The 13,706-nt window shown below is 36.0% G+C and overlaps 1 protein-coding gene across 1 annotated transcript in view; it reads right to left on the reverse strand.

Moving 5' to 3' along the window:
• SLC41A2 (solute carrier family 41 member 2) overlaps nt 1-13,706 on the reverse strand; it is a 55,147-nt gene that overhangs the window by 36,446 nt on the left and 4,995 nt on the right. Inside the window, exons 2-5 of the mRNA XM_075075357.1 lie at nt 10,023-10,763; nt 7,223-7,330; nt 2,068-2,139; nt 1,053-1,197 (exon numbers count right to left, since the gene is read on the reverse strand). Coding sequence (XP_074931458.1) covers nt 1,053-1,197; nt 2,068-2,139; nt 7,223-7,330; nt 10,023-10,574 — 877 coding nt within the window. The 5' untranslated portion in view covers nt 10,575-10,763. The remainder of the gene's footprint in view (nt 1-1,052; nt 1,198-2,067; nt 2,140-7,222; nt 7,331-10,022; nt 10,764-13,706) is intronic.

Consider the following 13,706-nt stretch of genomic DNA (forward strand, 5'->3'; position numbering starts at 1 on the left):
AAACTGCCTAAAGAGTTACACTCCACAAAATTCTCAAAAGAAAAAACTGAAATGATCCTGTAGGATCACAGTATTTCAAAAGCACCTGTTTCACATGTAGGAGGATGAAACTCAAAGTAATTTCCTGTGCTGGCTCATCACCAGACAATAACAAAAGTTTCTCTTCATGTCCCAATTACATATGAGAAGTAAAAAAATGCACTTATATTCCCCAGTTGTGCATGATCACATTCAATGGCTTTGTAGTCACTAAAAAACCCATGCACTCTTAATTCCATGCAAACCTTTAACGAGTTTTGCAATTTTCATGAAAGTAAGCATATCAAATTAGAAAGAAAAAAGGGAAGTTAAACATTTTACTTGACTTCCTATTATTAAGACTACAGACTACGTATTTTCATTAAGAACATGCCACAAGTAGAGGTACCTTCCCCCCCTCAACGTTCATTAAATAGTCTTTTACGGTTAAATGTTTCCTTACAATTGGGAAGAGAAGACTAAATTCATCATGCCATACGGCTCCAGACAGACATTGGCACTGTTTGTAGAGGGGCACTTGAACTTGGCCCGAATCCTTCACATAACAAGCTAATTTGTTCACTTCAGATACAAAGCAGAGCACAAACTAACATACAAGCAGCTTGGACAGCCAGGGAGTTTGGGTTCAGCTGAGCTAACATCCAGGCTCACTTGAGCTTAATTACAAATAGGTTCTACCTGTTTAGTACTAAGAATATATTTTGTACATTAATCGATACAGAAAACGGGAAAAAAGATCTCCATCATATTAGGTAAAATCTAAAAAACATACTTTTTTTTTAAGATATGCTCAGCAGATCATGCAAATCAAACCTTTTCAAAGAATATGACAGGAGAGGAATGCAATATGCAAGCCTGTATGGAAATGGCAAAAGGGCATCCTATCCTCACCTGTGTTTCAGATGTATTATACCTTACTGGATTTAAATTTTTAAGGAATAGCAACACAATATACATTCAGCGTCCACAGAAAACTAAATAACTGTAAAAAGTAGCATATATACTCCTTTTACCTTGTAAAAGAGAAGCTATGAAGGCAGTTGCTACGCTGCTAGAACACAGAAGGACTGAATGATCAAAGCGGTATTTGCCCTCTGGAATCCAGCCCAATATAACTGCTGCCACTGCTGCCAGAAAACCAACTACTGTTGCCTGAACCTGGAAAAGAAAAAAAAGGGTGAACAATTCCTAAAATAACTGATAAACTTAAAAGGACTACAGAATCATTTTCTGTTATTCTTTCATCCTATCTACATTTTTTCACAAGGTATAAAGGGAGTATCCACATCCACTTTGTAGAGATGATGATAACCTTGGATGATCAGGAAGATAAATCTTATGCCAGCAGAAAAGGCTTTACCAATGTTTCAGAGGCTCAAGAATAACAAAACTAAAATCAGGGAAAAGAGCTGAGGATTTACAGGAGCCAAAGCTGAAATGCCTGAAGAGGCTCCTAAGGCCACTTAAAACAGTGAAATCACAGTATAAATAGTTCATTTCTTTTTTGAGAATGTTGTATTATAACATATGAACACGAAATAGTTCTTAGCCTTAAAAAACAGTTGCTTTGGAGAACAAACATTCCTCAGAAGACCCAGCTATTTAAAATATTGCTTATTGTCCAAAAGCTCCATATCATACTTCCTTTAAACATTGAATCCAATGCAAATCCAGTACTGAAAACATTTGAGAGGTCAAATTTAAAGGGTTTTGCCAAACCTGAAATTTTTTGCTAATCATCCTCACATCCTCTTTCAGAAAAATTAAAAAGGAAATACCCTTGGTACAGACACAAAGAATACTTTAACTCTTCTTCTGAGAAATACAAGCTCATATTGTTTTAGAAAAGAACTCCACTGTTCAAAGAACATCAGGCAGGCAAACATTACGTGTTAAGTATGAACCAGTGTAGTCGAGCTAGTTTCCCATTAACACTGTCCATTTCCATACTTACCAATATTTGTGATGGACTTTTTCAATAACTTTGCTCATTTGCAAGAGTGAATCAAATACGTCCATTATATTTACCTGTTTTAAGGCCAAATTGCCAATTATTAGGTTCCATTTCTCAATGGGAGAATCCATTTTTCCAATATTTACCTGTCAAAATTACAAAATAATTTCAGATATTTGGGTTTAAAATTGTATTACTTGAAAATGCACTAACAAGGCAGAAAACCACAAATAATTCAACTCGTACAAAAAAAGAGGCATTTTGTAAGCAAGTTAAAACTAAGCTACGCTTTTTTCAAGTCCAGTGTTACTGTTGATTTTAAATCGTACTTACAGTATCTATCCGAAAGTAGCTGAACTTGATGCAGTTTTACACAGTAACTTTTTTAACATTAGCTTACTGTGCAAGATACACTAGCCGCCTTACATTCCAGGAATGTCCAAGCACCACCACTGATTAGATCAACGGCTGAAAGGGAAACTTATCAGTGTTCAGTCACTTAAGACTGAAATTATTTCTATGGCCCTTAAATTCTATAAGCCAATAGAAAAAAGTGTATATACATGTGTGTGTGGACACACACACTTTCATGCAAGTGTGTTAATTGACTGCAGTGCAACTACCCGCATAGAGAAAATGCAAGTGCCTATGGAAGATCAAAATCCACATCTTGTACTGTTTAGTATTATAACTTTTCATTTATACAGTACAACTAGAGACTTAGGATGCTGTAAATTATATAAGCCCAGTCCTAAGGCAGTAGCTGGAAAGATGGCAGATAAATTATTCTAAGGAAAGAAAAAGTACATACATACTTTTCTATAATGTATTTCCTAATTTTAATTATGTTTTTGAGTTAGAGGACAAGTTCTGAAGAACAGTACATATCACTGCAGTATGACTATATTTTAGGTAACTTTGTTTTTGAGATAACTGAACAATTTTTTACGTTGAGCATAAATTTGTGTTTTTTTCCAATAGAATACTAATTTATAAGATAACCTACTTCTCAAAACACAGAAAGTCTTAATGCATATTTTTTCCCTCTTCTCATAATTCTTTTCCTGTTGGTTTTACTTCCATTTCTTTTCCACTTTGTTTCATTTGTGATAGTAGTGACTTGCAAGGAGCAAAGTTTAAAAGAAATGCTAGCTTAAACTTAAAAATATAAGACGACACTTTATCTCAATCTACACTATAAATATTTTAGAGTATTCAAAGTACAGTCAAAGCTCTGCAAATACATGCATTAAATTTAAATGTTGCAGGAATATTTAAGGAAGTGCAGATAAGAATCTCCTCTATATCCTTCTTAAATATATATGCCAAATGAATGAAATGGCAGGCTATGGAGACCTTCACTCTTTTTCTCCTTTGAAAAGTATCCAAAAATCCCTGTTAAAACAGAAATCTTGCAAAATGCTTAATCCGGCCAAAAAGTGAGCTGCTGCCAAATGGCATAGTTCTTTTCTCCCCCACTATCAGCTACACGTTCACATTTACGTTCTTGAACTACATCTACCAACTCCATGAGTGATTTCATGGCAACATGAATTTGCTTGCTTGTTTGGTCGAAAAGGATTTTTTTTTTCAGAGAGCAAAAAAGGGTCATCTACAAAATGACCTGATCCACCACATGTGACCATGTAACCACGTACAAATGCTCTTAGGGTTTGGAAGGGAGTAAAAGAGCAGGATGACTCCTTTCACCTGCAGATTTCCATAAAGTAAGAACAAGTTTAATGTGTTACTGTGGAATAGATGGACCTAAAGAAAAAGTTTGTAAAGTCAAATTGCTAATGCGTAACCCTATGAGACACAGTCAAAACAAGAGTCTGTGTAAGTTTACAGGGATAAGTGGTATTTTGTTGTTGCTTTGGGCTTTTTTTACTTCCTCTTAAAAAATAAGAAAAAGGAATAAGGAGAAAAGGTACAGTGTGAACCAAGACAATGAGAGTGACTCAAACGACAAAACAAATTTGAGAAATACAAACCACACAATATAAATATTGTGCTTGAATGGGCAGTTGACTTAAGTACACCGCACACAGTTACACCAGCTCAGCAGCGGGAGGAGGGAGAATGATTTACATTAACACTAACATCAAAGAGAAGTACAAGCTATGCCCTGAGGTAGATTAAAAGCATGGTCTTGAGACAGATTTAGTGAAATGACTTTTTATAAAGAGGATGGGAAATTGTGAGTGACCAGTAACAAGCAGCTAAAGTAGGAATTTGGGCAACAAGATGAATGAAAGTGATCAGGCAAAACTTGAAACCAGATATATTATGGATAACAGAAACTTGCTAACAAGACATTACTTTTTGGCTGACTAAATAATTACAGTGGAGTAAAGATATGTGGAGCATAGACATGTCTACAAATTCAGATGAAGTTATAAGCTAAGGGAGCAAGAGGAGTACGAATTAGCTCCAATGCTGAACTCGTGTTAGAAATTTCCTCCTCAAAGGTGAAGCTATTCACAATGGCACAGTCTTGCATTTACTATAAAGACAGTAGCTGGTGGGGAGCCAGCTAGTGCAAATTTAGGGCAGAGAAAGGAAGATTAACCATAAAGCTGCCTCCAAATAACTGTTTAGATATGACCTGAATTAGTATACTCCTTCAGTTTTCACCTAGGATGAGGGTGACAGGACCAAAGACTGGATGGTTAAAGAGAGTAGGGGGTGAATGAAATCAATGTGAAGAGTACAAAAGTCAGAATAACCTCTTTCACAGTGGTCTGAGAGAATGTAAATTACAGGTCCAGTAGTAAGCTTTTTGATTAAACTCTCCAGTAAGGAACGATGCAATATGGCACAGAACCTGTTTTTAAAACCTTGGGGAAGCAGAGCAATCAAGGCAGCTGCCCTGGAGTTTAAATTCGTATCTGGCAACAAAGCCCAGGCTGTCACCTGTAAGAAGTTACATGTAACATGTAACAGATTTCCACAGTTTTTTGTTTTGTTTTTGCTTTTTAAACTAACAATTTAAAAAAAAAAAAGCACATTACCGAGCTCTTATGTATTTGTTTGCCTTTGCAGTAGCACTCTGGGGGATGCAGCTGGCTACCCACCAGCTCGCAGAGCTGTGCACATTGCAGCTGATGTTGAGCATGAAAAAAGACATATAAGAGAAAGTTGGAATGTTCTCTGCAAGATAAAAGCCATTTTTTTCTGGGTTTTCCCATATACAAGCTAAATATAATCTGCTAGCTGGCTGAACATGTGCCAGCAGTGTGCCCAGGGGCCAAGAAGGCCAACAGCATCCTGGCTTGTATCAAGAATAGTGTCACCACTGTTAGTAGGGAAGTGATCATGCCCCTGTACTCAGCACTGGTGAGGCCACACCTCAAATACTGTGTTCAGTTTTGGGCCCCTCACTACAAGAGGGGCATTGAGGTGCTGGAGCATGCCCAGAGAAGGGCAACGAAGTTGCTGAAGGGTCTAGAGAGCAAGACTTCTGAGGAGAGGTTGAGGGAACTGGGTTTGTTTAGTGTGGAGAAGAGGAGGCTGAGGGGAGACCTTATCGCTCTCTACAACTACCTGAAAGGAGGCTGTAGTGAGGTGGGTGTTGGTCTCTTCTCCCAGGTCACTAGTGATAGAACGAGAGGAAACAGCTTCAAGCTGCATGAGGGGAGGTTTAGACTGGATATTAGGAAAAATTTCTTTACTGAAAGAGTGGTCAGATATCAGAACAGGCTGCCCAGAGAGGTGGTAGAGTCGCCATCCCTGGAGGTATTTAAAAGACATGTAGACATGGCACTTAAAGTCATTGTTTAGGAGACATGGTAGTGTTGGGCTGATGATTGGACTTGATGATCCTACAGGTCTTTTCCAACCTTAACGATTCTATGAGAAAACAAGACTGAGTAGCTAAGGCTGCCATTGACAAAGATACAACAAAACATGTAAATTCTTATGTAAGAAAGAATGGATATGGGGCAAAAGTAATCAATTTCTATAATGGGCATGACACAAGCAGCCCTTCATAGGGCTGCTAAGGCTACATCCATCATGGTGTGCATTTGGGCAATAACTCAATATAATGTGGCAATGAAAGTTATTACTGACAGAAAGCTGGGAGACCTTGTCAATATAAAGCATTGTAATATCATACAAAAACTGGGTGACCTTGAGGATTACAGCAACAAAACCAGATTAAATTCAATAGTAGAAATGCAAGGTCATGCACTTATGGACTAATAATATTTCTGCCAGAAGATGGGAGTGACAGCTGGATATAACACAAAAGGAGAAATATGGGAACACAGTCATTGATCACAAAGTGACTGTAAGATCTAAATCTGACACTGCTAAGAAAATAAGCACATATAAACTTCGAAAGTTTCAAGCGCAATTTTTGAAAGAAACAAGGAAGTGTTATTCTACAAAGCCCTACTGAGGTCTCATCTGGAGTTTTGACCAAACATTTTCTAGAAAGCTTCATTCAAACAGGAAAAGACAGACAGAGGGGACCTTCTGGAGAACATAAAAATTATGTCACAAAGGAGAAACACTGCATAGGGCAGTGTCATCCAGAAATAGTTCAGGCACGTTATTAGAAGATTGTGTTTACAATAGTTATCCACACACAGAGAAAAGATATATGGTAAGGTAATCTGGCTTGCTTAGGCTAAAAAAAATGAAGGGATGGAACATCTCCTGAAATGTAAAAGAACTATGACAAATACATAAGAAGAAACAGAGAAAACATATTTATGCTGTGTTACAGTGTTGACACAGACAAAAAAATAAGCACACCCAAGAAACCTCACCATGACAACACAACAAAAACGAATAAAATTATTTAGCCAGAAAGATACAAAAGAGTTTCTTACATTTTGATCAACAAAGGTCTAGTGAGGCAATAGAAGCAATGCTTCATTTTGGTGCCACACAAATGTATGCATTTTGCTAGCCTATTCAAGCCCCATCAAAGCCGAAGAGGTCTATCAACCTTACAGATACACATGTAAAGCTCAAAAATCTACTTTATCTGTTCTACATGATGATGCAGAAGAGACCAAAGAAGTAAAATTTTGACATGTGGAGATTAGAAGAGGGTTGCCTTTTTAACTTTGCCAACTTAATAACAGATTTAAAGAGCCCCCGTAACAGCCAGATTAAGCCAGAAACATAAAACACTTGTGTTCCAAAGATTTGGTTTAATTTTGAAATATTTACAACATGTATCTGAAGAGGGAAGGGGAAGAGAGAGTTACTCACAGCGGTTGACAGCCGGGATGCCAAGGTCATCTCCAAATTTCCTTTGAGACCAAGAAGTGCAGGAACCAAGATAAAAACTTCAGTGACATTCTTGAACACATCCCAGTGCTATTTAAAGGATATAGTGGAAAAATTCAACTGAAAAATTCTCTTTAGACCATCTGCAAAGTATTCAAAAATTTCTCTAACTCACAATTAAGGCCTCTAAAAAAAAAAATATTTTTATATTAGACCTAAAAGTCTAAAGCTATAACTGTTATCTATCTAGATAAAATAGATTTATGACTGCATATTACTACTTCAAAGACAAGAATACCAAAAGTAAGAGATACAAAACTTGGCCTTGAAACAAACCTAGTTAAAAAAATATGTCATTAATTTGAAGGGGTTTTTTTTAATGACTTTAAAATAGTACCAGGTGCTATGACTGCTCTTGAATTCTGCTCTTAATTTACAATATTTTCATCTTTTCCCTTCCAGCTGTGTAGAAACTTCAAATAAAACCAGCAAGGAATTAGCTGTCAAATGGACAGAGCCTGTAAGTAAAAAAAGCTTCTCATAATTCTTTTACTTCAAAGTGTGAAATATAGAAGAGTACAGTTTTCTGAACCCCAGATTTTATAAAGCAAAGACAAACTCTCTCATAATTTTTTGTGTGTGTTGAGTTCTCAGCACAGAAATGCTCTGCTACTTTATACGTCTGTCATTCCATGTATTTCATTTGTAATCATCAACTTTACCTAAACTAAAATAACAAAACTGTAAATTGTCTTTGAATTCAGGGATTTACAATTACCTAAATTATTAATTTAATTTTTGAAATTCCTCAATTCTTAAATATAAACAAGATCTGAGAATTGCCTATATGTGAAGTTACCTACGTATTTACTACTGGGAAAGAATAGCCATGAAATGGTTTGTAAAAAAAAAATAAAATGCTTAGAATGCTTTGTTGTCCTCAAATCTTCATTTTCAAAACACGTCATATTTCAATACCCTGCTGACATCACAATTTAATGCTTAGTTTTAAAAAAGGTAAAGAAATATAGTACTGACACTAGCGATTTATGTCACATGTCTCTCACACATGGTGAGTTGGACTGGGAAAGCAATAAAGATTAAAAGTAATATAGAAGGAAAAATCATTATATATCTCAATCCAGCTCAAAAAACAGCTACACAGCTGTCCCCCTTATGGGAGGGAAGGCAAGGTGAAACATTGGGTTGGAACCCAGTAGTGGCAGTAGGCATTAATGCGTCTTTTGGCTGATCATTAGGCTGTTTCATGAAGTAAATTATATATTAACAATACAAACAATGCATCTGTACAAAGATTAAATTGGTCAGATGTAAATGAGCAAAGCGCAAGACGAACGTAAAACAGTGCAAGGAAGCAGTAAAGTTTGCATGTCAATTTTTATTTTCCCTTTTCCTGATCTATAAAAGTGTCTTTTCATTGCAATTGATTGAAATCTAAGCTTCCTTTACTCAAGATTTTAGTGACAAAGATGGTCCCCTCTTACTCCTCTTTAAATTAACCTTGTAAACTCTTTAAGTGTAGCTAAAGAAAACTCTAAAGCTGAATGAAACAAAACAAAACAAAAGAAAAATCAAATTAATTTCTCTACTGTCTTTCAGTTTGAATACTGTGGTTATTTAATATTTTTAAATAATTTTTGTGAATCTACTCATACAGGAAGAGAGAATCCACAAGGTTTACATTTATAAGACATTTCTGGTTTCTAAAAAACAGAAATTACGTAGGAAATAAAAAGTAAATATAGCCTTCAAAATACAAAGAGAAGGCAAGAAAACAGGCTAGTCCAATAGATCTTTCTTAACTGTTACTTTCTCCAGAGTTTTCTTCAAATATCACTGCACAAAGAATTATTTCATATGCAACTGTTACTTTTAACTCCATTGAAATACTGCTGAAACCTAAAGCTGCGTTAAGCTAGAAACCAGTCCTAAAAATGTTCCATATCAGTAGGGTCTTAGTTATATAATACTCCAGAACAGGTTTTTAAAATGTTATTAAACTGAAAACTTAAAATTCAGAGAAAGTTCTACTTTATCTTAACCCTGAATAACTAGCATCAGTTAAATCTGTAACTACAAACTAAGATAATCTGGCTTCTCTGGGCATACTGCAATTATATTTCAAGGTGGACATGACTTTGCAGCCCTGTTCACACCACTCATGTTTGTAATTCTGAGTGTTCAGTATACCTAATATTATACAATAAAGTCACATACATACACCTGAATATTCAAAAAAGCTTTCAATCACTTCACAAGAATTTCATATAACATATGAACATAACGTACATTTTCATATACCATATGCATTATCATGGACCAAACCTACACAGTATTTCAGAAACTGCATATACTCGAGGCACACAAGGAGGTGAGATAATGCAATAAATTCTTCTAAACTTTTTAAACTCCTGTGTTGCAGCATCATGATTAATTACAGCTTCCACTTTACTTACACGTTTACTAGTTTCAACAGAATTCTGCCTCATTACTATATTCTATCTTTAGTTAAAGCAGAGGGTAACAGTTTTATTCACCAGATCACTGTGGCTAAGTGACAACACCTACCAAGACTCAAATGACTCAAAATGAAACATTGCAACTGTTTAAGATGAGGTTTGGGGAAAAGGAGTTCATAGCAGCAGAACCAGACTCAGACCTAATTATTCCTCAATACTGTAAACATCTACAATACCACGCATGAAAATTATCAACCCCACAGACTACCTGCTAAAAAAAAAATTCCGAACCAAATACTAACCTGTACGATATCCAAAACCATGCCAGCAGAAACTGTTCCAAATCCTGCTAGCAAAAAAGGTACAAGTATCTGTAATGCCATAATACTACTAGATTCTTTGGGTTGTTTTCTGCTCCCTTCCACAATGATATCTTCATTACTGTCACTAGATAGGTTGTCTTCCTGCAACATGGCATCTGTTTCTGATGTGTCCATTCCATCACAGTAATTATAACTGGTAAAATCATCATATTTAGGGCTACAGCTAGATGGGCTGTGTCCATTACTACCATGAAAACTTGGTTCCGAGAAGTGATGGTACTCTGGGTGTTGTTCAGACCTAACATTAAAATTGTGTCCTGCCTCTTGTAATCCATCTTGCCAGACACCGTTCAGTTTTTTGTGTCTTTCATTCTGGTTTATTTGGTAAACAACAGGAACCATACTCAAAAGCAGTCTCAAAAATTTATCAGACTGAATTGTATTAAGATTTATGGTCCAGTTTACAAAACCTCTGTCATGAACTTTGCTATTTGTTTTGGAGATGGTAGATCTGCCTTTCCAGTTAGTCATAGTGCTACAGAGGTACAGGTTGAAAAGCACTTTGTTCTTCAGACGTCAGTGAAGAAATCTTGTAGATGAGTCATCAAGTGCCACACTTGAAGATTTTAAAATATATACACCAAAATGATCCTTTTTTGCATGTGAAATTGTTTTTTCATTGATCTCAGATCTTCAACAATTCCATAAGCAGGACTGGATCTGCAAAAAAGTAAAAAGTACATATTCAAGCTTTAAAATATTTTAACTCAACAGAAGACACAAGATACTGGTTTAAATCACCCAATATCTTTCCAAAGCAAGTATTTGTAGAAATGCCAAACTCCTCCAACATTCAACTGCCTAAACTGAAAGACATTAGAAGGTAAAAAGGGAAAGTTGGTGGATAAGGAACTTTCACAAACCGGTGTACTTTCCAGGGAAAGAAAGAGACAGCAATGGGGACAGTAAGTGAATTGGTGAGGGCCTAGCTTTTGCCTTTTTAAAGCCCAGGAAGTCAAAGTCTTCAGGCAGATACTGTCTGTAGCCCTAGACTTCCAGTGGCCTTGAAAGCAGTAGGTCTCCAGAGAAGCATACTCCTGCAAGGTGCAAGGGTATGGACAAATGGAACCCACACAATGCACTGTGGGGCCACTGTTTTTCCTCCCACTCTATGCTAACAGCAAGAAGCATGGAAAAATAAGGGGAAAAAAAAAACCCTAACTTTCAAAACGCTACCAGAGGTGGTAAGCCCAAAGCAATACTCTGGGTGGCAAATGCCTTACGTGTTGACAGTCCTTCCCTCCATCCCCATAAAAAGATGACAAACTGACATTGATATGTACAATTCAAAAGCATGTTAACTTAAAATCACAGTAACTGAATTTTCTCTGAAGCAAGCATACAAATTATGTTAAAGAACTACTATATACATAATAAAACTGGACATTTTCATAAAATACTACATCAAGGAAAAGAGACAGTAATGAAATTCAGACCAGTTAGTCTGAAATAGTTTAAATTAGTCTAATTTAAAAATAAACCTGCAGTACTATATTCATAAATGTGGCATATTAAAATTTAATTAAAATTAGAAGAAATGTTAGGAGTTAGGATAATTAAAATAAAGATATTAAAAATCTGATTTTCATTTCATTTTGCATGAGGTGTAGGTTGCAGATATTTCCTGAAAGACAGGTTATTCTGATGTCTAGTAACCACTAAAATGTAATTATTTGATCAATATTAACACTTGCTGTGGCTGGTTTGTTTTTCTTTCTGCAAATCATGAAAACAATATATATTTTATGTTTACTGTGATTTAACATGCATTTATTTCTACTTTGAAGTTTCCATATGGTAGAAAATTCAACAAATATATGTTGGCAGCCTTACGTCATTTGAATTGTTTCCTCCATCAGAAGCCACTTTACCTTTCTCTTCTTCAGTTTTCATGTGGTAATAATAGTTACAGTAATTTACTGAAAGAATTACAGTTTTCATTTGACTTGAAGCTTTGTTGACTTTGGTATTTATTACTAGACTCCATGAATACCGGTAAATGATTAGCATAAACAAAGAAACAAAGGTCAGGCAGAGCACACCAGAACCATGTGGGATAACAAAATTCCACAAGTTGAAGACACTGTATCTATGCAAAGCTGGGAAAACATATTTTTACAGGCTGCAAGAAATAAAATAGTTTAGGGTTAGAGATTTTTTTGATCTATTTTTCCTATGAAAATGAGATTCCTAAGATCATATCATTTATGTTATGATTTCTGTACTTCCCCTCCCTCATTTCAATGTTTTTAAGACATCCAATATTTCTGGAGCGATTTCAGACAGATTTGTCAGAGAGTAAAGACGTCAAACCTTTTCGTAACTAACAGCCTTATAAAAGATCAAAATTTGTGCCCTTGCTGTAAGGCATCTTCAAACATCAGTTAGAAAAACTGATTCATATATAGCCACAGCAAGTCCACTTCCAAAGTCCTGCTCATCACAGAATTACTTATTTTGTTTTTGTGAGTAAAGAGACAACTCAGACACAACATTAAGGTTTTCCCTCTGTCAATGACTTTATCCAAGGGAGCTCTGACCAAGAAATAAGTATTTAAAAAATTACAATGGAGTTTATAGCTTGATTTAGAAAGAAGTCAAGCTTTGCAAGAAAATGCATTCTTTTTTCCACAAGACCAACAGAGGAATTTAAGTAACCAAGATTCCTGCAATATCTTTTGCCGCTCTGTATGGGGATTGTACTATGTTGAGCCTTTTAGCATAAGCGCATAAAACCTCCTAGGCCTCAATTCTGTTTTCCACATGCTTTAATTAGGAGTAACAAAACAACTTTTGCTGCTATCCTGGAGGAGCTCTAACCACAGGCCAAAACGGTGCTTTGTTAAGCGTACAGACAGACAGAACAAGGAGAGGTAATTTTGTTTCTTCCTGGCCCAAAAGTGGCATTATGAAAGTAAAAGAAAAGGTACATAAGACAAGCAGAAGCAGATGTATTGTTAAACTAGCAAAATAACTGTTATCAATTTCTATGACAACAGCGAAGATCTTTATAGAAGGATTAAGAGCAATACAAGAGAAGGGACGTTCATGGAAGTTGAGGAAAATTAAAATTTCAGGAAGGGTATAGCCTAGGGTGCTGAAGGTTGCCAACTGATATATGACGATGGGAACTGGCATACTTCTGAAGTTTGCAGAGGGAAAAGCTTTGGGTCACTTTAGCCGGCTGAGTTTCAGTGGGTCACAAGAAGCATCTAGATTAGAGAAACTTTATGATAGGATTCAAAAATGGGATGGAGATTTAAGATGTAAACGTGTCTGTGATGAAAGACATGTACTCAGACCCACAGCAACCCCAATGGGTTTTTTTGGGGGTGGTGGTAATTTTTTTGAGGAAAGGTGGAGGAGAAACAAATGAAGGATTTTATTTTATTCACAGGGAAATAAATACATTGAGAAAACTTCCCAATAGCTTTAACAAGTCAGAGTCTGGCTCTCATTGTGGTTTCTCCAATACGTCCTCCAGTCACATCACCGGAGTGCTAGACCAGTGACTCACAGAAGTTATTCATTGGTCTGGAACTCTGGCCAAAAATATCTGGGTTAATTATCAATATTTTTCTAACATATGGATTTTTTTCCTTT

The sequence above is a fragment of the Phalacrocorax aristotelis genome, chromosome 1, assembly GCF_949628215.1.
Source record: "Phalacrocorax aristotelis chromosome 1, bGulAri2.1, whole genome shotgun sequence".
Taxonomy (NCBI): Eukaryota; Metazoa; Chordata; class Aves; order Suliformes; family Phalacrocoracidae; genus Phalacrocorax; species Phalacrocorax aristotelis.